General features: G+C 47.7%; 1 protein-coding gene across 1 annotated transcript; it reads left to right on the forward strand.

Moving 5' to 3' along the window:
* Positions 1-15,430: 15,430 nt before the first annotated feature.
* Positions 15,431-21,401, forward strand: TOR1B (torsin family 1 member B). The gene is made up of 5 exons (XM_041726500.1): positions 15,431-15,695; positions 16,298-16,563; positions 18,229-18,404; positions 19,038-19,165; positions 19,496-21,401. The coding sequence occupies exons 1-5, from the start codon at positions 15,497-15,499 to the stop codon at positions 19,735-19,737; spliced, it is 1,011 nt and encodes a 336-aa protein (XP_041582434.1). The 5' UTR covers positions 15,431-15,496; the 3' UTR covers positions 19,738-21,401.
* The last annotated feature ends 976 nt before the right edge of the window (positions 21,402-22,377 follow it).

Genomic DNA, 22,377 nt, shown 5'->3' on the forward strand with positions numbered 1-22,377 from the left:
GCTCCCCCACTCTCAAGCCTGAGGACTCGGAGCAAGGCTCTACTACACTGGGGTGATAGCAGCTCAGCTCTATGATTAGGACACAACCCCCCACCTGTCCTCTAAATGTGGGCAGCAGCCCCCCCCACCCCGACTGTTCCAAGAGTTCCCCGAGATGCTCTGTGCACAGTTCTTCCCTCAGGTGCCTGGCTCCTTCAACTTCTCACACAGGCTAGCAATTTTCATTAATTTTGGTTCAATTCCAAATCTGGCTTCCCATGACAACCAAATGCAAGACTTAGTCCTTGATTAGATCTTGGGATTAAAACAAACAAACCTCTAAAGGACAGTATTGGGGTAATTGGGGGAATCTGAATGTGGACTGCATTATTGATAATATTATATTGAAATTAAATTGTGTAGGGTAGTGGTTTATGGTTTTACAGTTGTCCTTAACCACAGGAAATACGTGGGACACCTGGGTGGATCAGTGGTTGAGCATCTGTCTTTGGCTCAGGTCGTGATCCTGGGGTCCTGGGATTGAGTCCCCATCAGGCTCTCTCCATGGAGTCTGTTCTCCCTCTGCCTGTGTCTTCGCCTCTTTCTCTGTGTCTCTCGTGAATAAATAAATAAAATCTTAAAAAAAAAAAAGTAGGAAATATGCAATGAAGGATTCAGGGTTAAAGTTTAATGATGTCTGCAAAGCGCTTTCGAACTGGTCAGCAAAAGGAATAGAGATGTGGCCCAATGGCAGAGCATTCATATTGGGTGGATCCATGTGAAGGACATGTGAGCATTCACTGTAGTGTTCTTTCTATTTTTCTGTAGGTTCAGATTTTTCCCCCAAAATAAAATGCTACCAATTTTCTAAGAAAGAGGCTCTTGCTTTCTTGTTGCATTAGGGATGGTGTTGGGAGCTTTACTCTCCTCTCTTTCCCCTGTATCACCCTGGGGCATACAGTTGGGTGTGAACACACGTGGTGGGCTAGCCTGGGAACCCTGGCACTCTTTTTTTTTTTTTTTACGATTTTACTTATTTATTCATGAGAGACACAGATAGAGAGAGAGAGGCAAAGACACAGATAGAGAAGCTGGCTCCATGCAGGAAGCCCAACGCGGGACTTGGTCCCGGGGCTCCAGGATCACACCCTGGCCAAAGGCAGGCGCCAAACTGCTGAGCCACCCAGGGATCCCCAACCCTGGCACTCTTTTTAATGCTGTTCCCAGAGAGAACTGGTATAAGCACACTTCCAGAAGCACCCACCTGCATCCTTGCTGGGCTGGTGCAGCCTGGGCATTGGTTCAGGATCATGTCACTTTGGTCATTGCTGGCCACTGTCCTCCAGCCTCCACCAGGAAACACTCTGAGCAAGGTCCCCACACATAGGCCCACATTCTTTGACCAGAATGATAAAGAACACCACCTAATTTAGACTGACCTCACTGAACCAACTTCACTTAGTCCAGAGTCGTGCTTCTCTATATGGGAGGATGGTCACGGTACCCTCTGAGAGTCTGAAAATTATAGAACTTCTCCCAGAAAAATCACACACACTCATTTTGTGTGTCAAGAAACTGACAGATTGTGTGAAGTCCACTCACTGGCCTAGGTTAAAAAATTTTTTGCAAAATATTTAATTAATTAATTTATTTGAGAGAGAGAGAGAGAGCGTGAGCACAAGTGGGAGGAGTGGCAAAGGAAGTTGAGCTGATCCAGGAGCTCTATCCTAGGACCCTGAGATCATGACCTGAGCCAAAGGAAGACACTTAACTGATCAACCCACCTAGGCACCCCCCCCCCCAGGGTTAAAATTTGATGTACCAGACAGAAATGGGACACAACCTAAATGTCCTTATAATGGAGTACTATTCAGCAATAAAGAGTAGTAATCAACAGATACATGCTACGACGTGGATGATCCTTGGAAATAGTGTGCTCAGGGAAAGACCCTGGACACCAGGGACCATATGTTATTAACCTATTTATGTGAAATGTCCAGAAAAGGCAAAGCTATGAAGATAGAAAGTAGATTCGTGGTTGCCTGGGGGTGAGGACAGGAAACAACAGAAAATGTGCAAGAGGGAGCATACTGAAGAGATAAAATGACTTAACACTGGTGATGGTTGCATAACTTGGTAAATTTGCTGAAAATCACTAAATTGCACACAGGAAAAGGGTGAACTTGGTATGCAAATACGCCTCACTGATGTTATTTTAAAATGTCACTGGGCTGGGTCATATTGACTAATTGTGTTTTGTTTTGTTTTGTCTTGCTTTGTTTCAGAGAGACTTCTTTTTGACAGGCCTGCCTGTCACATAGGGCCTCATGATTCGGGCTCATGATCTTATCCTTGACCTCACATCCTTTGCCCCCAAAGCCTCACACATTTGCTCTGCCCCAGCTGGGCCATGCATCACGGGGGCGGGAGATGGGGGGGGGAGGGGCAGTGTCTGGCTTACTCACCACAGTGTCCCAGGGCCTACACAGGAAGCTGGCTTCTAAACACTTGTGTAAGGAGTGAAAGGAGAGAGTGGTGTCACCATCCCCACCCCCCACCCCAAAGAAGTGCAGGGTTTCCAGCTGTTCCTTGTACATGGTCATCACACATCCAACGACTTTCCTTCCCCGGCTGGGTGCTTGGGGATATCTTTACCCCTCCAGAAAGCATTAAACTTTGTCCGCTGTGTTGCTGGCTTGACACCCCGTCCTTGCTCCCAGGGACGACTTGCTTTAGAATGGTGTGGGCATTAGTACCTAAGGTTTCTTCCGTTCAGTAAAGGCCTACTATGTGCCCGGGGCTCCGTGTGTGTGATCTCATTTAACCCATATAACAGTCCGGGGTAGCTACTATTATTGCCCCCAGTTGGCAGATGGGAAAACTGAGGCCCAGAGAGGTTAAGACTAATCAGCCAAGGTCACACAGCTGGTCAGAAGCAGAGCCAGGATGTGGACTTAGGGCCTTTATGCCAAAGTCCAGACACTTGCGACTAAAAGCGGATCATTCCACCTTCCAGAGGGTACCTATACACCTCTGGATCATTCAGTGGATGGGAGGGAGATGATACCAGCAGGCATGGGGGTGGGAGCTGGACCCCTTGCTGACCTGACACCTGTAAGGCCGAAGAACTGCATCTTGGGTAATTTCAAGGAGTCAGAAGTCTGAGTGGTATTGCTGCGTCAGCCAGCAGTCCTTTTGTTACCTGGGTGCGGGTTTCTACCTCTACCTGCCTCTCCTGCTCTCAGATACGTCCCCCGCCTCCCTCCGCGGCGGGCTCGGGAGAGCTGCTTCTTCCCCCTTCTGGTTGCTGGCGCCATCTGGTGGCCAGACTTGGGAACTACACCAGCCTCCCTCTGCCGAGCCTTCAGGTGAGGCAGGGTTTGAGGAAATTCACTCCTTCTAGCCCTTCCCTCCTGGGCAGAAACAGCAGCATTCTTCAGGTTGCCAGATTCTCCAGCTGTGTTCAGGCTGCCTTTCTGGAGGCCACTCTAACTCTCGTATTTAATCATGAACTATTTCATCGAAGGAAAGAACAGACCAGCCCAGATGTAACAGATGCTACTTTATACCATCATAGTTCCCTCAGCTCTCTGTATCTTTTTTTTCTTAAGATTTTATTTATTTATTCATGAGAAACACAGAGAGAGAGGCAGAGACACAGGCAGAGGGAGAAGCAGTGACCCCAGACCCAGGATCCTGGGATTACGACCTAAACTAAAGTTAGACGCTCAACCACTGAGCCACTCAGATGCCCCTTCTCTGTATCTTTCATAAAAGGAAAGCTCCAAGCCCCATCCCTTTGGTCTTCCTCCCCAAAAGTCATCTCTATGCTGAGATTGGAGTGTATCAATTCCTTGTCATGTTTTGTTTTTATTTTAGATGTATTTGTATCCATAAACAATGTGTAGCACGTGTGCATTTTTTATTACAATTTTATTTTAATTCCAGTAGTTAACATATAGCATTATATTAGTTTCAGGTGTATAATATAGTGACCCAACAATTCATTACTCTGTGCTCATCATGATGCGTGTTCTCTTTGACCCCATCACCTATTTCCCCACCCCACCCCACCCCAACCTCTCCTCTGGTCACCATCAGTGTGTTCTCTATAGTCAAGAGTCTGTGTCTTGGTTTGTCCTCGTCTCCTTTTTTCTTGGCTTGTTTGTTCTGTTTCTTAAATTCCACATATGAGTGAAATCATATAGTATTTGCCTTTCTCTGACTTATTTCGCTTAGCATAATATTCTCTAGATCCATCCAGGTTGTTGTACATGGCAAGATTTCTCATTCTTTTTTATGGCTGAATAATATTCCACAGTGTGTGTGTATCACATCTTCCTTATCCATTCAGCAATAGATGGACACTTGGGCTGCTTCTGTAGTTTGGCTATTATAAATAATGCTGCAACATATATAGGGTTGTCTGTATCCCTTCGAATTAGTGTTTTTATATTTTGGGGGTAAATACCCAGTAGTATGATTATTAGATTGTAGGGATAGTTCTATCTTTAGCTCTTTGAGGAGCCTCCATACTGTTTCCCATAGTGGCTGCACCAGTTTGCATTCCCACTAATAGTGCATGAGGGTTCCTTTTTCTCCACATCTCCAACACTTGTCATCTTTTGCCTTGTTGATTTTGGCCATTCTGACAGGTGTGAGTTGATACCTCACTTTTTTTAATTTATAGTTCTTTGGTAATGAGTGCTGTTGAAATAGCATCTTTTCATGTATCTGATGGCCTTCTGGATATCTTCTTTGGAGAAATGTCTGGTCCTGTCTTCTGCCCATTTTTAAATTGGGTTATTTAGTTTTTGGGTGTCAAGTTGTATCAGTTCTTTGGACACTAACTTTGATCAGATATGTCATTTGCAAATATCTTCTCCCATTTTATAGGTTGTCTTTTAGTTTTATTGATTGTTTCCTTTACTATGCAGACGTTTTTTATTTTGATGTAGTCCCAATAGTTTATTTTTGCTCCTCAGGAGACATATCTAGAAAAATATTGCTATGGCCAATGTCAGAGAAATTGCTGCCTGCGCTCTCTTCTAGGATTTTTATGGTTTCAGGGCTCATATTTAGGTCCTTAATCCATTTTGAGTTTATTTTTGTATGTGGTATAAGAAAATGGTCCAGTTTCATTCTTTTGCATGTAGCTGTCCAGTTCACCCAGCACCATTTGTTGAAGAGACTATCTTTTAACCATTGCATTTTCTTTCCTCCTTTGTTGAAGATGAATTCACCATATAATTGTGGTTTTATATTCTATCAATCTATGTGTCTATTTTTGTGCCAGTACCAAACTGTTTTATTACACCTTTGTAATATAACTTGAAGTTGGAGCACATGTGCATTTTTAACATGTAAATAAATGGCGTGCTGTGCTGTATCCTTTTGCTACTTTTTCACTCAACTCTAGTTCCTGAGGTTTACAGACATTTGTACACATAGTTTAAGCTCATCCATTTTTACTTGCCACGTAATATTCCATTGTAGGACTAGACAATGGTTTGCTTATCCATTCCCCTAGTGATGGAAAATTAGTTTTGCTTCCAATTTTTAATATTATAAACAGAGCCTCAACAAATATCCTCAAGTGTGTTTCCTGTGCACATGTGTGAGTCCCATTAGGACTTGGGACTCCATGTTATGAATGGGCTGCAGGTGGGCAATTGGCAGCCAGAGCCCTGACCCCAGTCCCCTCATCCAGCAACCCCTCCACTGATCCCAGTGGGATGTACTCATTCTTTCATTTTCTTTTTTCGTTTTAAGATTTTATTTATTCATTCATGAGAGAGAGAGAGAGAGAGAGAGAGAGAGAGAGAAGCAGAGACACGGGCAGAGGGAGAAGCAGGCTCCATCCAGGGAGCCCGATGTGGGACTCGATCCTGGATCCCAGGATCACGCCCTGAGCTGAAGGCAGACACTCAACTGCTGAGCCACCCAGGCATCCCTCTTTCATTTTCTTCATGTGCCATAACATGATGAAAGCTTGAAGAGTGGAATTTTTGGGTCACAGGGCACATACATCTTCAGTTTTGCCAGGTATTGCCAAACTGGTCTTGTCCTCTATCTTATCTCTTTAACTGACTTCTGAGGAGAGCTCTTGCTCCCCAAAAAGATCAGGGTGATTGCTATTTCCTGGTTATGTAGCTGAGAACTGCAGAGCATCCAACCATTCATTCATTTCACATATATTTATTGGCATCTGTGCCATGAGTAATTAAGTCCCCATCTCTGGCCTAGGAAGCTCATGTCTTTGACAGCCCCTATGAAGCTGGAAGGCCAGCATGGGAACTTGCAAGCAGGGTGAAATCTGAGCCCCTTTGCCATTCTTGACAAGACACCCCCTTCCCCACCATGTGCAAAGCACTATCATAAGCCTGAAGGGTGCAAAGAGAAGGGTCACCCTTGGTCTATTTTGAAGGGTCTGATGGTTAATTTTATGTGTAGCTCAATTAGGTCATGAGGTGCCCATATGTTTCGTTAAACATTATTTCTGGATGTGTTTGTGAGGGAGTTTCTGGATGAAATTAACATTTGAATCAGTAAACTGAGTAAAGAGTAAAGCAGATTGCCGCCCTCCATGTGGGTGGACCTCGTCCAATCTGTTGAGGGTCTGAGTAGAACCAAAGGCTGAGTAAGAAAGAATCCTCTGGATGAGTGAATGAATGAAAGGACTTAGGTTTGGAATGGTGCTGAGCAGGGCTGTTGGACAGAGTGAGAATGATTGGCAGGCATAGGGATCGTGCTGGAGGGCGCCTGGAGATCCACACTAGAGGAGGATCCCTTTTCGGGAGCAGTCCTTTCCTCACTTGCATGGGCCATACCAGGGGATGCTGTCCCCACCCCAGGCCACAGCTGGCTGGATTGGGGGGCATCTGACCCAGGCTGGGCCAATCAAACCTCTTCCCTGAGAATTTGGAATTGGGGTTGTGAGTGGAGAGGAGAGAAGAAGTCAGTGAGTGTGTGGTCTCTGGGTGTCTGGAACAGCACACACAAAGCCAGGTGCTATGCAGAGAATGAAGCAGGTGCACAGAAGGAAGGTGATGAAAAAGAAGGAGGGGGAGAGGCAGGCACTCTGGACATGACTCAAATCCCTCCCTTGGTCCTGAGCACCTCTGCATATTAGGGGAGGTCCTGTGAGTCTCCGTCAGCCTGATGATCCAGTTCCTTTTGCTGCTTAAACCAGCACTGGAGTCTTCTTTAGCTCGACACCGACAGCCCCTGTGGATGCCATCCATGAACCCTCTTCTCTAATGTTGGGTTTGGACCTCAGAGGTGCATGATCCATCTAGGCAGCAGATTTCCTTTGCCTGTCGTGTTTTGCCTAACAAGTGGGTTGGCAGACCTCGATCCCACATCCATGGGAGGTCAAAAGGGGGACCCAGAGGGAGAAGAAGCCAGCTTTGGGTTAAACACATTCTGCAGAGAACCCATGAGTAAATATCTGAGACTTGACTGGAAATAAGTGATTGCAGAGGACACACAGCCTCCAGTGGTGTGGCTGGGTTTCCAAGCCAGGACAGTCATTCCACAGCCCAGCCCTAGGTCATCTGTCTGTGGTTGACTGGGGGACTGGAGGTGGCACTTGGTCAGGGAACTATAGTGAGGAGCTGGAGTGGTATGTGTAAGCACAAGGAAGACAGAGCTTCAGATCAGCTTCAGTAGTAGCAGTAGCAACACCTTGGGGGTGTTTTTCAATAATATTGTGTTCATAAAGAACTGTCCATGGGGCAATTGTTTGGTCTTAAGTGACATTGGTAGAACCTGGAGGAAAAAAGTTTCAAAGGTGGGGGTGCCTGGGTGGCTCAGCATCTGCCTTCGGCTCAGGTCATGATCTCAGGGTCCTGGGATTGAGCCTTGCACCTGGGCGGCGGGAGGGTCCCTGCTCCTTGTGGGGCATGCTTCTCCCTCTCTCTCTGCCCCTCCCCTGCTTGTGTTCTCTCCTGATCTCTCTCTCTCTCAAATAAATAAAATAAAATAAAAGTTTCAAGGGATTATAAATGGGAAACGGGAAATATTTACCCCTGCCATGGTACAGACAATGCTAAATTGTAATTGCTGGGATGTGCCGACTCCCACAACCAGATGGGAACCCTGCTGGGTGGCACCAAGTCTTTCTTACTCACTGGGAATCCTGAGGAGGCAGGCACAGTGCCCAGGAAGATTTTGGCCCCTAGAAGATGAAAGAGCACATTTCCAACATGAGCAGAACAGACAATAGCAGTCCAGGAGTTCAAGATATCAAGGAGATAGCTTCCCAGAAGTCTTGTTTCCCACACCAAGGCCTCCTTACTGCCTCCCTGGTTCCTGTCGTGCGCTGCACGGCTGTCTGGCTGCACTTACATCCCACACCATGACGCTGTATTCAGTCATCCTGCCCGAGCCAAGTACCGTGCCCCCACACTCATCATCTCAAGTGACCCTGAGGGCAACCCTGTAAAGAAGACACTATCGTTACAAACATTCTACAAATGAAGAACCTGCACCTGGAGAGGCTCAGTAACCTGCCCAGGGTCATACACATGGTCATAGCAGAAGCAGAATTTGAACCCAGGTAGCTTATCTACTGCTTGGTGAAGGAGAGAGAGGGGCAGATCGGTGGGTGGGAGCTTAGGGGAAGGGAGTTCCGGATGAGCTGAGTGTCCATTCTGGTTCCACCACTTTCTACTCCTATAGTAAGCATCTCAGGCACATTAGCTAACCTCTCTGGATCTCAACTTCACCTATAAAATGGAGATTTCCACTGCTATTTCATAAGGTTGCTTTATTTATTTATTTATTTATTTATTTATTTATTTTTAAGATTTTATTTATTTATTCATGAGAGACAGAGAGAGAGAGAGAGAGGCGGAGGGAAGAGCAGGCTCCATGCAAGAAGCCCGACATGGGACTGGATCCTGGAACTCCGGGATCATGCCCTGAGCCAAAGGCAGATGTTCAACCGTTGAGCCACCCAAGTGTCCCACAGGGTTGCTTTAGAATTAAATGAGATAATGACTTAATGTACCTGGAATCTGGCATTTAGTGTAAAGCATTTAACAAACAAAATAATACATCATGTTATTTCTAAAACATGCAATATTCTATGAAAAGCATACTAATCTACAGTGATAGAAAATAAATCCGTGGCTGACAGGGGAGGGACATGGGGGGCTGGATGAGAAAGAAGGATGACAAAACGACAAGAGGAATCTTCTGGGGGTGATGGTCCCAGTTTTGATTGTGGTGATAGTTTTGTGAGAGTATACAGATGTTAAAACTCATTAAACTGCACCTGGGCCTTTAAAAAGCTCAGGGCAGGGGCACCTGGGTGGCTCAGTGGTTGAGCATCTGCCTTTGGCTCAGGTTGTCATCCTGGGGTCCTGGGATGGAGTCCTGCATCGGGGTCCCTGCATGGAGCCTGCTTCTCCCTCTACCTATGTCTCTGCCTCTCTTTCTGTGTCTCTCATGAATAAATAAATAAAATCTCTAAAAATGAAAAAATTAAAAAATAAAAGCATATGTAATGTAGAAACAAAATGGGTATCATTGTATACAAAATAACAAACAAGAGAAGCAGAACACCAAACTGTGGAGGCCAAGAAAATTAAGGCCATTCCACCTTAAGTTCATCATTAGCACAGGTACAGCCATCTCAGGCCCTAGTGAATAAGAGGTGAACTTTACCTTACCTCAGTTAAGCCCCATATTAGAATGAGAACAGCTCAACGCCAGTGGCAGGAAGCCCCGTATTAGAACGAGAACAGAGCTTAATGCCCTTGAAAGCCCCATATCAGAATGTAAACAGAACTTGAGAAATTCCTCCACCCCTTCTGGAGGTATCCCTAGACCAGCCCATAAAACTAAGCTGGAACCCACCTCGGGGTCCAAGTCCCTGCTCGGTTGTGTCGGGTACACTTGGACCCAAGCTCGAGCTTGTTAATAAACCCTCGTGTACTTGCATGGGTGTCGGCTCCTCGGTGGTTTCTCGGATTCGCAATCTTGGGCACAACAAAACACTGTGCACTATATACACTGATAAGACTTGGATGAGAACAAGGGTTAATGTAAACATTGGCATTTTAAATAATCTGGGCTTTTGAGTTTTTTTGGTTGTCATTATTTTCTGTGTCCTTCTGAAGGTCGAAGCGGTGGTAAGTGGTAGAGTCAAGATTTGAATGGGCCTCTCTGAGTCCTCAGACCAGCAGCTCACGAGCACCCTCTAGTGCTTCCCTCCCCAGGTCTTCCCAGAGCCGGGCCGAGCCCCATCCAGTCTATCAGGTAGGGACACCTCTCTGGGCAAACCCAAAACTCTCTGGAAAAATAGGTGCGACCAGGGGCGCTGTCTGTGGTCCTGAAAATCTCAGCCCGCGGGGAAACCAGAGGGCCGAGGCCTGCCTCCAGCGGAATCAAGGCTTTTCTGGTCGCTCTTTCAACTTATGACAGCCTGTAGGAGTCAAACTGGTGCTTTTGACCAACAATTTAAACACTGAAGGCAATACTCCAACAGATCGATGACAGAAAGAGTAAAGGGAATGGTACAACATGAGGGCCAGGGGATGGGTGGAGGGTGAAGAAGGCAGCCGGCTTCCAGTTACAGTGACATGAAATGGCAGCCAGCACAGGCTTGGGAAATTTATGAAAACAGAACATACAGCCTTAGGATAGAACGAGGATCTAAATACCCAGAATCACTCCCCTTTGTAAGATTTGTAACAAAAATGAATATGAATGGAGTAGTAGTTCTAATGGAGTGGCCACCCAAGAGCCATATCAGTGCCAGCAAAATGGCAGAGTTCGCGTAGCATCAAAGTTATCCTACAAGAGCTTTGGTGTCTATTGATGTCTTAAAAAAATATGGAACTCCCTCAGCCACCGAAGGACAGTATTACAGCAATTAATAAAAAAGAACCATAAGCTTCCACTACCTTCCCCCTGATCTGAGTTACATAGTCTTCATTTTCTATAGAAGCCAAGTTTCTAGGTATATTTTACAGACCTCAGAGCATTGGAAGTTTCCATTCTAAGGGAATGTATCCTAAGATACTGTATATGATAGTATTTTTTTGTCCATTTGAAATATATAAGTTGTTTTATTGTTTTTTAAGATTTTATTTATTTAGGGATGCCTGGGTGGCTCAGCAGTTGAGCACCTGCCCCCTTGCTCAGGGTCGAGTCCCACATCAGGTTCCCTGCCTGGAGCCTGCTTCTCCGTCTGCCTACGTCTCTGCCTTTCTCTCTGTGTGTCTTTCACGGATAAATAAATAAAATCTTAAAAAAAAGATTTTATTTATTTATTTGAGAGAGAGCAGGAGCAGGGGGGAGAGGCAGAAGGAGAAGGGGAAGCAGACTCCTCCTGAGCAGAGAACCCGATGTGGGGGTTGATCCCAGGACCTTGAGATCATGACCCAGGCTGAAGGCAGACACTTAACCTGCTGAGCCACTTAGGCAACCTACGTAAGTTGTTTTATGGGACAACTTAAAAAATTTTAGGGACGCTTGGGTGGCTCAGCAGTTGAGTGTCTGTCTTTGACTAAGGGCATGATCCTGGGGTCTAGGATAGAGTCCCATGTCAGGCTCCTGCAGAGAGCCTGCTTCTCCCTCTGCCTATGTCTCTGCTTCTTTCTCTGTTTCTCATGAATAAATAAATAAAATCTTAAAAAAATAAAACTTAAAAATTTAAAATTTCTTGGAGTGTCTGTGTGGCTTAGTTGGTTAAGTATCTGCTTCAGCTCAGGTCATGATCTCAGGGTTCTGGGATCAAGCCCTGCATGTGGCTCCCTCCTCCTCCCTCCTTCTCCCTCTGCCTACTGCTCCCCTTGCTCGTGTGTGCTCTTGCTCTTTCTCTTGCTCTCTGTCAAATAAATGAATCAAATCTTAAAAAAACAAACAAAACTTTTAAACTTTTTTAAAAGAGCAGGAGTGGAATGCAAAGCAGTATCAGGATGGTTATTAGTTGGGGCGCAACTGTGGGGTTCAGCTATATCCTCTCCTGGGGCTCCAATGCATCTTGGACCCCAGCAAGCTCTCTGGGAGGGGGCTTTGAGGCCCTTACTCTTGTGGCCATCTTCCCACTTGCCATGGATGGATTCAACTTCATGATAAATGACCAAAGTACAAGTCAGGAAATATTCACATTTTTAGGGAAACATAATGTCATAGAAATATGTAAAATAGTACAAAGTGGGGGCTGCTCTGGCACAACAACACCCTTGCCCATGGTTAGTAGACACAAGATCGAGATACCTGACCCAGGTTGGGCCAATCAGATTCTCTCTTCATGAGGACAGTGCCAGAGCACCAAGGACCCAGAGCTCCCACCACTGTGTCCTGCACAACCCACACCTGGGATCCTCTCTTCTTTTCATGGATATAAAATAGTTTATCCATTTCACATATGCTGCATTTGGTCTTTTGAGCATTTCTGCCCATGAAGTGCAATTTACTCACTTTCACAGACCAACTTCAGTTTAAGAAGAATTAAAGCTTCTGTGATGATGATTTTTTACAATATCACTGATGGTCAGATAGGAGCACACACAAAACTGCTTTTTTTTTTTTTTTAAGAAAGGAAACCTTTTATTTTGGATTTACAGAAAATCTGCAGATACTACAGACAATTTCTATACAGCTCTCACCCAATTTCCTGTATTATTAACATCTTCCTGTTAAGGGCTCCATCCTCATGACACAGCCACTTCCCAAAGACCCTTCCTCCTAATACCATCACATTCAGAATATGAATTTTGAGGGATGAGAACATTTAGTCCATAGTGGCATCCCAAGCCCTCAGATCAGAGTCTGCCCTATTAGAGAGTATGCGATCCTTGAATGTTAAACGTATTTATTGAACACCTACTGTGTATGTGGCACAGTTGAGAATTAGAGAAACAGAACACACGGATACTGTCCTCCTGAAGTTCTAGTCCAGAGTGAGAGATAGACAATAGAAAAGGACACAACTGGGGTGATAGGGGCAGTAGGCCACTGGTGGTGGAAGTGGGGGTTCCTTTAGATGAGGCAGGTGGGCTTCAAGCTGAGGCCTGAAATTTCTTTACCAAGTGAGACTCTGAAGCAAGAGTCCAGGCAGAGAGGACAGGGGTCTCCTTGCTCAGGAGAGGGAAGGGGTTGTGAGATGGGAATACAAAGGGTGGCTTTTTCCCTAAGGGCTTTTGGAAGCCATTGACAGGTTGAGCAAAGGAGTGACAAGATCCAATTTGTTGTGAAAACGCCACCGGTCCCTTTTATCATGGGGAGTATGGATCAGAGAGGACAAGTGCAGAGGCAGGGGCTCCCTGGGGGCTACTGTGGCCATCTATGATGGAGGCTTGGACTAGGAGTGGCCAAGAAGATGGAGGTGGTGACTGAGGAGCTCTGGATAGGTTTTGGACGTGAGGTCAGCAACCTGCTGATGGATTAGAAGTGGGGGCTGGGGGAGAAAAGAATCCAGGACAAGCGCTAGCTTTTGATCTAAGCAACTGCTGGAAATGAGTCCACTTCCTGAGATAAGGACCATGGGGGAGGGACATGTTTGCAGAAAACAATTAAGGCTTCTGTTTGACTCTATGGGTGCTGACATGTCTGAGGAATAGCCAAATGGAGATGTCCAGTGTGCAGCCAGATGCAAGGTCTTGAGGGAGAAAGTTGGGGCTTTTCACCCAGGGAGAGAGGAGGGAGAAAGAAGTGGTCTAGCAGAGAGCCTCAGGGCAGGCTAGGATTGTAGAGTGGGGAGACAGGGAAGATGTGGCAACAAAGAGGCTGATGGTGGAAAGGAAGGAGGCCATCTGGCCAGAGAACCAAGCTCTGGATCCATACATAAGTCCTTTCTTAGCCACTGCTAATCCAGAAGGGAGGCACCAACTACATAAATTCAATGCAGAGCTAACATGAAGGATGAAGAGCCAATGACTACCAAGCAGGGTATGCTTTCCAGAAGGGGCTGTCACATGTTTTTTGCTCACACATACTTTGTGCATTTTTAGACTGACATTGAAAATTTTCATCATAACTTTAAATGGTTACAGAAGACCCGATTTCCTGTCTATTGTATCAACATCTTAAGATGATACTGTTACTTTGCTCTTCTAGTGTAATTCAATGGAATCTAACCCCACAGCAATGTTACTCCGTTGTTCAGGTCTACACTGAGACATGGAGGGGAGCCTTCCCCAGGCTGCAGATCGGGTGAGGTGCCTCCTCTGTGCATCCTACATCACAGCACAGACCACACTGGATGTAACCCATCTGCTGCTCGTCTGGCTCCCTCACCCCAGACCGAGAGCTCTGTGGAGACAGGTCTCTGTCTGCCCTGCTCCTGCTGCATCCCCAGCATATGGCATTCTGACGCAGAGCTGGTGTTCATTAAACGTCTGTTGAAAGGTTAGCTGATGGGTGAACTCAGCTAATTTCAGCAAAGCCTGGGCCAGCTTCCTTACTGAACAAAACAGCCAGAGGGATCTCTGTGTGAGACGCCGCTCCCTGTGTGAAACCTTCTGTGGCTCCCTGTGGTCCCCAGAACAGGGGGCGGACTCCTTACAGCACTTGCAGCCCTCCCATTCCAGTATCTGCTAGCTCTGCATCCTCATTCTCATCAGCCTCATGCACGTGAAATACTTCCCCCAATTGCACTTTTTCTTCTTTCTTCTTCTTCTGTAAGATTTTTGTTTATTTGACAGACAGAGAGAACACAAGCAGGGGGAGCAGCAGGCAGAGGGAGAGGGAGAAGCAGGCTCCCCGCTGAGCAGGGCCTCCCCACTGCCGTGGGGCTCGATCCCAGGACCCCGGGATCAAGACCTGAGTGGAAGGCAGACCACCCACTGAGCCGCCCAGGCGCCCCTTGCACTTTCTGTTCTGTGTAGACGGTCCACTCCTCACTTCTTGACCAACTCCTTGGATCCCCAGTGTAGACGGAAGCCTTCCTTCGCTGCTCCACGGCCCCGGGGCTCCAGCCGGCCAGGGCCCACCCCCCCTCCTTCACCGCCGCGTCCCCCTGTCTCCCGGGCACCGGCTGGGGCCGGCCTCGCAGCAGGAGCAATGGCACAGCGGGCTTGGGCTGGACTGTGCGCCGGGGACCGCAGTCGTGGTGCCTCCCGGGGGGGGGTGGGCCCAGGTGCCCAGGGCGCAGGGCAGCTGTCTCAAGGAGGCAGGCAGGTGGGCATTCGTGGGGAGGGTCACTACAGGTCCTGGGGAAGGGCTGGCAAAGTCGGGCGTGGGGCCGGGAGAAGGCAGGGCACAGAGCGGTGAGAACAGGGCGGGGCCGGGGGCGGGGCCGGGGTCGGGGTCGGGGCCGGGGGCGGGGCCGGGGCCGGCCGGGCTCACGACAGCTGAGGCCCTGGACAGCGCTCGCGCCACGCACAAAGATGGCGGCGCGGAGCCCCGCCCCCGCTCCCCCCCACGGCCGCGGCCGCGCCGAGGGGTGGGTGGGCCTGCGGGGCGGAAGTGCCGCAGCCGGAAGTGCCGCAGCCGGAAGTCCGGCCCGCGCCTCGGTGAGTGGGCAGCGCGGCGCTGAGGCTGGCGGGCTGTGAGCGGGGCGATGCGGCGGGCGGCGCGGCCCGGACGTGCGGCGGCGGCGGGGCTGCTGCTGGCGGCCCGCGCGGTGGCGGGGTTGGAGCCCATCAGCGTGGGCATCGCCATCGCGGCCGCGTCGGCGCTCACCGGCTACCTGTCCTACACGGACCTGTTCTGCCGCTTCGCCGAGTGCTGCCTCGAGGAGCAGCGGCTCAACGCGTCGGGTAGGGCGGGTCGGCCCGCGAGGGGCGCGGCGCTCCCCCTGAGCTCGGGCGGGCGGGAGGACGGACGGGGCCTCGGTCCGGACTCCAGCCCTGGAAGCCGTGCCCTCTGAGATCCATGCTCCCGGTCGTGGGGCTCCGCCCAGCCTCCTTCCTCCATGCCTCGGATTCCCTGCGAGTACAGTGAGAAGCAGCAGAGAGCAGCGTGCCCAGCTCTCTGCACCCTGGCAGTCCTATTAAGTAGTTTTCAGACGTGCAGCGGCTGCCCAGAAAGCCCACAGGTGGCCCTTGGTTTTCTTACAAGGCAGCAGGGGTGTCTGGGGGAATAGCATGCAGGTCACTCAAGAGAGGGCTCATCCCTGGATGAATGAACACGTTTAGCTTCCTTATCAGACACTGGAGTATTAAGGAGGACATCGTGGAAGTGGCATCGTGTGACTGCGACCCGAGGTTCTGCCTCCGGGCCAGCCCTGGGGTTTGGCAGGCACCCTGCTGAACTGCTTACTAATATGTGCCTTTCGCTTTGGCCAGCTGGGGAAAGTGCTGCTTCTCTGGTGCCTGTTTAATGTGTGTTTTTCTCTCTGTTCTCCGGCTGGCTCCTGCAGCCCTCAAGCTGGAATTAGAGGAGAAGCTCTTTGGGCAGCATCTGGCCACAGAGGTGATTCTCAAGGCGCTGACTGGCTTCAAGAACAACAAAAATCCCAAGAAACCGCTGACTCTTTCCTTACATGGCTGGGCTGGCACGGGCAAGAATTTTGTCAGCCAAATTGTGGCTGAAAATCTTCACTCAAAAGGCCTGAAGAGTAACTTTGTCCACTTGTTTGTCTCGACTCTGCACTTCCCTCACGAGCAACAGATAAAACTGTACCAGGCAAGAGAATCGTGTTATCCTATCCACAGGCCACTTGGACTGGTCTGGGCCACCTGCTCACTAACTCTGGCCTCTGCTGCTTCTTTTTGCACTGCAGTAGTCCCAGGCCCCATTGAGTTAAGGCACACTTGCCCTCAGTAACCTTTTGCTATTTGCAGAGCTCTCCCATGACTTTTTCTTTTTTCCATTTGATCACAAAATAATACAGTGGGACGGGTGAATTTATTTCCATTAAAAGATTGAGCCAAGAGAGGCGAGGGCACTTGCTCCTTACAATCTCTCTGGCCTTGTGGGAAATCAGAAACTTGGGCCCAGATCACCAACTCTGGGTTTGCAGAGTAACCACGTTCTACAATGAATGAGCATGTTCAGATTTCTTGTCCCAGCCCTTGATGAAGGGGAGCAGTCTTTTTTTTTTTTTTTTTTAAGATTTTATTTATTCATGAGAGACACAGATTGAGGCAGAGACATAGGCAGAGGGAGAAGCAGGCTCCCTGTGGGGAACCTGATGTGAGACTCAATCCCAGGACTCTGGGATCACAACCTGAGCCAACGGGAGACACTCAATCACTGAGCCACCCAGGTGCCCCTGACATGGAGCAGTCTTAAATGATTTGTTCTGACATGGCTTCATGAAAGCCTCCCACCTATGATGCAGTGTCTGTAGTTAACACTCTGCATTTAGCACCGTAGACTAGAGGATTTTTTTTTCCCCTCAGTAGCTGTTATTTCCTTTGTTCTTCCCATCCAAATCCTTGATGTTGCTTTCTTTCTTTCTTTCTTTCTTTTTTTTTTTTGCTTTCTTTTGTCAAATGAAAGCCTCGCAGAATTGACCCTTTATGATCATTCTTCCTTTTGAGATATTATTTCTACATTTAATTTCTATTAAGTTGTCTAGTAGGGTTCTTGTTTCAGTGGCCTTTGTTCTTATAAAGGTTAATAGCCCCAGTGTTAGGTGGGGACCTAAATAAGAAACAAACTGAACTGAACAAGGAAATGACAGTGCTATTTGCCACACAAACTGAGCTGGGAAATTGCTGAAAAGAAATAATTTTGGTTTCCTGAATTCTTTCATGAATCTCTAGGAAAACAGTAAATAGATGAGGTTGCCTCTGGAGCCTTTCATGTGTTGGGGTGTAGGGCTTGTTGCTTGGATATCTTTGTCTCGGGAAAGCATAGGAATAAATGCTTTCCATGGAATGCCAGCTCAGTTTGTTCCCTGCATCAGTATAGGCACAGCTTGGGGGCACTGCAAGCCTGAGTCCAGCTTCTTATTCCTCAGTCTGTCTGCTAAAATGAACTTGAGATTTCAGGCCACAGTGAGCTAAAATTATGGGCGGGGTAACAGTGAACTGATGAATATCCATGCATCTTGCTCTTAACACCTTTAAAAAGTAACATTTAGCAAACCATTTGAGTTAAGGTGGGGGAAAAAAAACAACTTTGCATTTTAGCACCTATCTGCCAGTTTCCACTTTTTATAGATAAAGTTCCGGAAAAACTGTTACCCAGTGAATGGAAGTTAGGAGGCATTTTCCAAGCTCTTACTGAAATCCCAGAGAGCTCGAATTTGTCATCTCGCAGAGCATGAGGAACCGTGCTGTGCTTCTCCCCTAGCCACAGCCTTTGAGCCTCTGCATCCTCTTTCTTTTATGGTTGGTCTAGGACCAGTTACAAGGATGGATTCGGGGTAACGTGAGCGCATGTGCGAGCTCCGTGTTCATATTTGATGAGATGGACAAACTGCACCCTGGAATCATCGATGCAATCAAGCCATTTCTAGACTACTACGAGCAGGTTGATGGCGTGTCTTTCCGGAAGGCCATCTTCATCTTTCTCAGGTCAGCAGGATGTGGCTTCTCAGGGGCACAGAAGCCATTCATTCTCCTGGTGCTAGAAGGAGGTCCTGGCATTCTGTTGCCCAGGGACAAAGGTAGCTGGCAAAAGTGAATTGCTGACTTTTACTTTGGGGTTGCTATTATTGGCATGGCATGGAGTGTGGGCAGGAGAAAATGCATTAGATACTGTTGGTAACAGGTGATTTTGTTACCTGCACATGCCACTGAGGGTTATCAAAAGACAGCATTATGCGGCAAGTTCTGGAAAAGCAGATTTCTTTTTCTAAAAATATTTATTTATTTGAAAGGGAGAGGGTGCACAAGCAGGGTGAGCAGCAGGCAGAGGGAGAGGGAGAAGCTGGCTCCCAAATGAGCAGGGAGCCTGATGTGGGGTTCCATCTCAGGACCCCATGATTATGACCTGAGTTGAAGGTAGACACTTAACTGACTGAGCCACCCAGGTGCTCCTGGAAAAGCAGATTTCAAGCTCCGTAAGGGCAGATGCTTACTTTGCCCTTTTCCAGGAACACTTAGTAAATATTCCTCAGTTAAGAATAAACCCAAGAGCAGGTATGATTCTTGATCAGACACAGAATCTTACTATGTAATCTTACTCTGCTACTTTGGCAAATTCAGCAATGCAGGTGGGGACCTCATAACTAAGATTGCCCTTGACTTTTGGCGGGCGGGAAGAAAAAGGGAAGACATTCAGCTGAAGGACCTGGAACCCGTGCTGTCTGTCGGCGTCTTCAACAATAAACACAGTGAGTCTCCCAGGCTGAGGAGCCCCCTAGCCCTCCCTGCAGAGTCACCTCTTTAAACCTTCCACAAAGCCACCGAATCCATGTGTCTCTGTCTTCACTGAAGTAGGGACTTATTCTTCCAGCATTCTATAATAGAAGCCAGTTAGCAGGGGGTAACTTGACAGTCCTTTTACCAGGCTTGTTGCACACTTGAGAAAAAGAGAATCTGGAGGGGTATAGGCATGAAGAATGCACTGTGGATCAGGATCAGACTGGGCCCTGTAAGAGCAGTGAGCTTGGTTGGGTGACAGCGACAATAATGGGAAGACCCAGCTGTGTCTTGCTTTGCAGGTGGCCTGTGGCACAGCGGACTGATAGATAGGAACCTCATCGATTACTTTATCCCCTTCCTCCCCCTGGAGTACAGACATGTGAAGATGTGTATACGGGCAGAGATGAGGGCCCGTGGTTCTGCCATAGATGAGGATGTTGTCACCAGAGTGGCAGAGGAAATGACATTTTTCCCCAAAAGCGAGAAAATCTACTCAGACAAGGGCTGCAAGACTGTGCAGTCACGGTTGGATTTTCACTGACCTCATTCAAGTGGAGTAAGAGGCCACTGGGAGCTGAGCGAGAGTCTTGCCTTATGGAAGCACTTTGGAGCCCTCTTTGGGGTTTGCACATTTGCACCTGTGGACTTTCGGGATGTAGAAGTTTCTAAGAGTTGAATTTTGAAAAGACACTAATCAATTGAGTGTTTTGGAGCTGACAGCAATCCGTCTGTTAACTGCGGTGGAAGATGAACTTTTAAAAACACATCCTCCCCCCCCACACACACACCTCCTTGTGACCTTGACGGAAGTGCCTTGCAAACAAGCTGTGTGAGACCTAGAGCTGGTTCTGACCCCACAGTACCCACACCTCAGAAGCTGCTGCTCTAACTCAGGGAGTCAAGGGCCCTGCCGCAATCCGTGGAGCAGTTTGCATCTACTGAAAACCTTCTCTGTTTCTTTGCACAGAGAGTGTTCACTGGCTTGATGTATCTCAGTTGAAATCGGTGGCACCTTCAGGTGGACAGTGTCCGGTGGGGATGTGGGCTGCACACAGAGCATTCTCGACCAGGTGACCTGTCTGCCTGTGCTGTGGGGTCTCCATCCGAGGCCTCTGCAGCAGGCCTCTCTGTTCTTTGCTCTGGCTGGTCCTGGAATTCCTTTGCCGACTCTCCCTTGGTTTTGATCTCAGCCTTCCTTGTACCACTTCTCCTGAACTTCAGTCACTTCGAGATTTGCCCCCAACCACTTGTCATCATTAGAGTCAAATCAGAATGGGACTGTTGGTTTTGAATTTGATCTTGGTTCCCACAATGAATTGTCTGTAATAATTTATGCCTGGGGCAGTCTCTCACTTTAGAGAATCATTTGAAATCCATAGGACACACTCAGTCTCCATGGATGACATGTGCCACTGAGTGGTCAGCTTGCAGATTCTGCATTGCCAAAGAAGTGTAAGTATCGTACACCACAAATGCTGGAATTTTCAAGGATATGTTTTGTTTTTTTATAATGTTTTTACTTGTGAATCTTAGATAATAGAAAAATACAGGACATAGCTTATTTTAAAACATGTGAAGGACATACACAAAAAAGGAATAATTGCCTATTCCTTTATCAGAAACTCTTTAACAGAAACACTATACATTTTTATCGTTAAATGCATGGTAATACCTGGTCACTGTTATAGATCGAACAAGGTCAGTGTGAAGCAGCGGGTCCTGGGGGTCCTCTGCTGAGAACACCCTTTATGGCAGTGGCAGGCTGGACTGCCCTGATCACCAGAAATAAGATGGATTCCAGCCCGTGTGAATTGTTGTGTATGTGTCACAGCTGTGATGTGACCACAGAACGATGTGCAGTGTGTTTATATGTAAGATGTAGAAGTCACATCTTTATGACACAGGAGTGCCTTACAGAGGGTCACATTTAGTCTTTTAAAAATGCCAAGTTCAGGCTTAAAATTTTTAGAACGTGTTCTTACATTGGAGCCGGGTTACTTTCTTTCGTAACCCTGTGAGTATCTGGTCAGGCAAGACCAGGTTTTCCCTGTTCATAGTGACGCAATTCACCACGTGTGGGCCACCTTTGGACTTGTAACCCGAAGAGGCCATGGCTGACAGCCCAGCCTCCCTCACCCCATGTAAGAGGTAGACAAGAACTTGAATTGACCTACTGTAAAATAAAGCCTAAATTTTATCATGTGACACGTTCCTTGCAAACATTTTTTTCCTCTAGTTTATTTGGTAGCTCTGAAAAGTTTGAGCTTGGGATAAAGGCTGTCAGGGTGTGGTGTGAGGCTCGCCACGCCCCGGATATGCTGGCAGGTAGTCTGTATGTCAGTATTTACCTTCAAGGCTGGTATCGCCAAACAAACACAGTTACATTGGATTAGGTGATGGGTTCACCATATTTCCATGGATGAAAATGCCACGTGGACTTCTTCCTAGTAAGTTTTTTCTCCTAAGATTAACACAGGAAGGAAATTGAGGCAGTGGGAAAACATGACTTCCTGCTGACATTCTGAACCCAAGCAAGGCTGGGCTCAGACCAAAAAATTAGAACTGGTAAAGTGAAGTCCTAGTGAAGCTAACCAGGTATCAGTTTGGTCACACTCCACCTGGCCTCTTACCTGTGAGTGAATCGTTCATACCAACCCTCTTTCCAGGCCTGAGGATGAGCCAGCTACTTTCTAGAAAATTCAAACCCTCTTCAACATCTCACCTCTTCTGCTCATTTGTCACTTGAAGGTGCTCAAGTCCTGAGACAGAACTTTCCGGGTCTGCTTCCCAGCCTGGTGCAGTTTCTGCTCCACCCTATACTGCCTCATCTACCAAGACTGAACTTGCTGAATTAAGTCAGGGGACTCCTGTGTTCTCTAACTAGGGGCTCTCAGGTGCTGGGGCTGCCTCTGAGAACAATCAGCCCCATCTGTGACTCCTGGGAACAGGCCAACAGGCCAACTTCTCTGTATAAACCTTCCCACACTTGGGGCACCTGTGTGGCTCAGCCGGTTAAGCCTCTGCCTTCAGTTCGGGTCATGATCCTGGGGTCCTGGGATTGAGCCCCACATGGGGTTCCCTGCTCATCAGGGAGTCTGCTTCTTCCTCTCCATCTGACCCTCCTATCTTATGCCCTCGCCCTCTCAAATGAATAAATAAAAAAATCTTAAAAAAAAAAAAA

Source organism: Vulpes lagopus, chromosome 12 (assembly GCF_018345385.1).
Source record: "Vulpes lagopus strain Blue_001 chromosome 12, ASM1834538v1, whole genome shotgun sequence".
In the NCBI taxonomy this organism is placed as follows: domain Eukaryota; kingdom Metazoa; phylum Chordata; class Mammalia; order Carnivora; family Canidae; genus Vulpes; species Vulpes lagopus.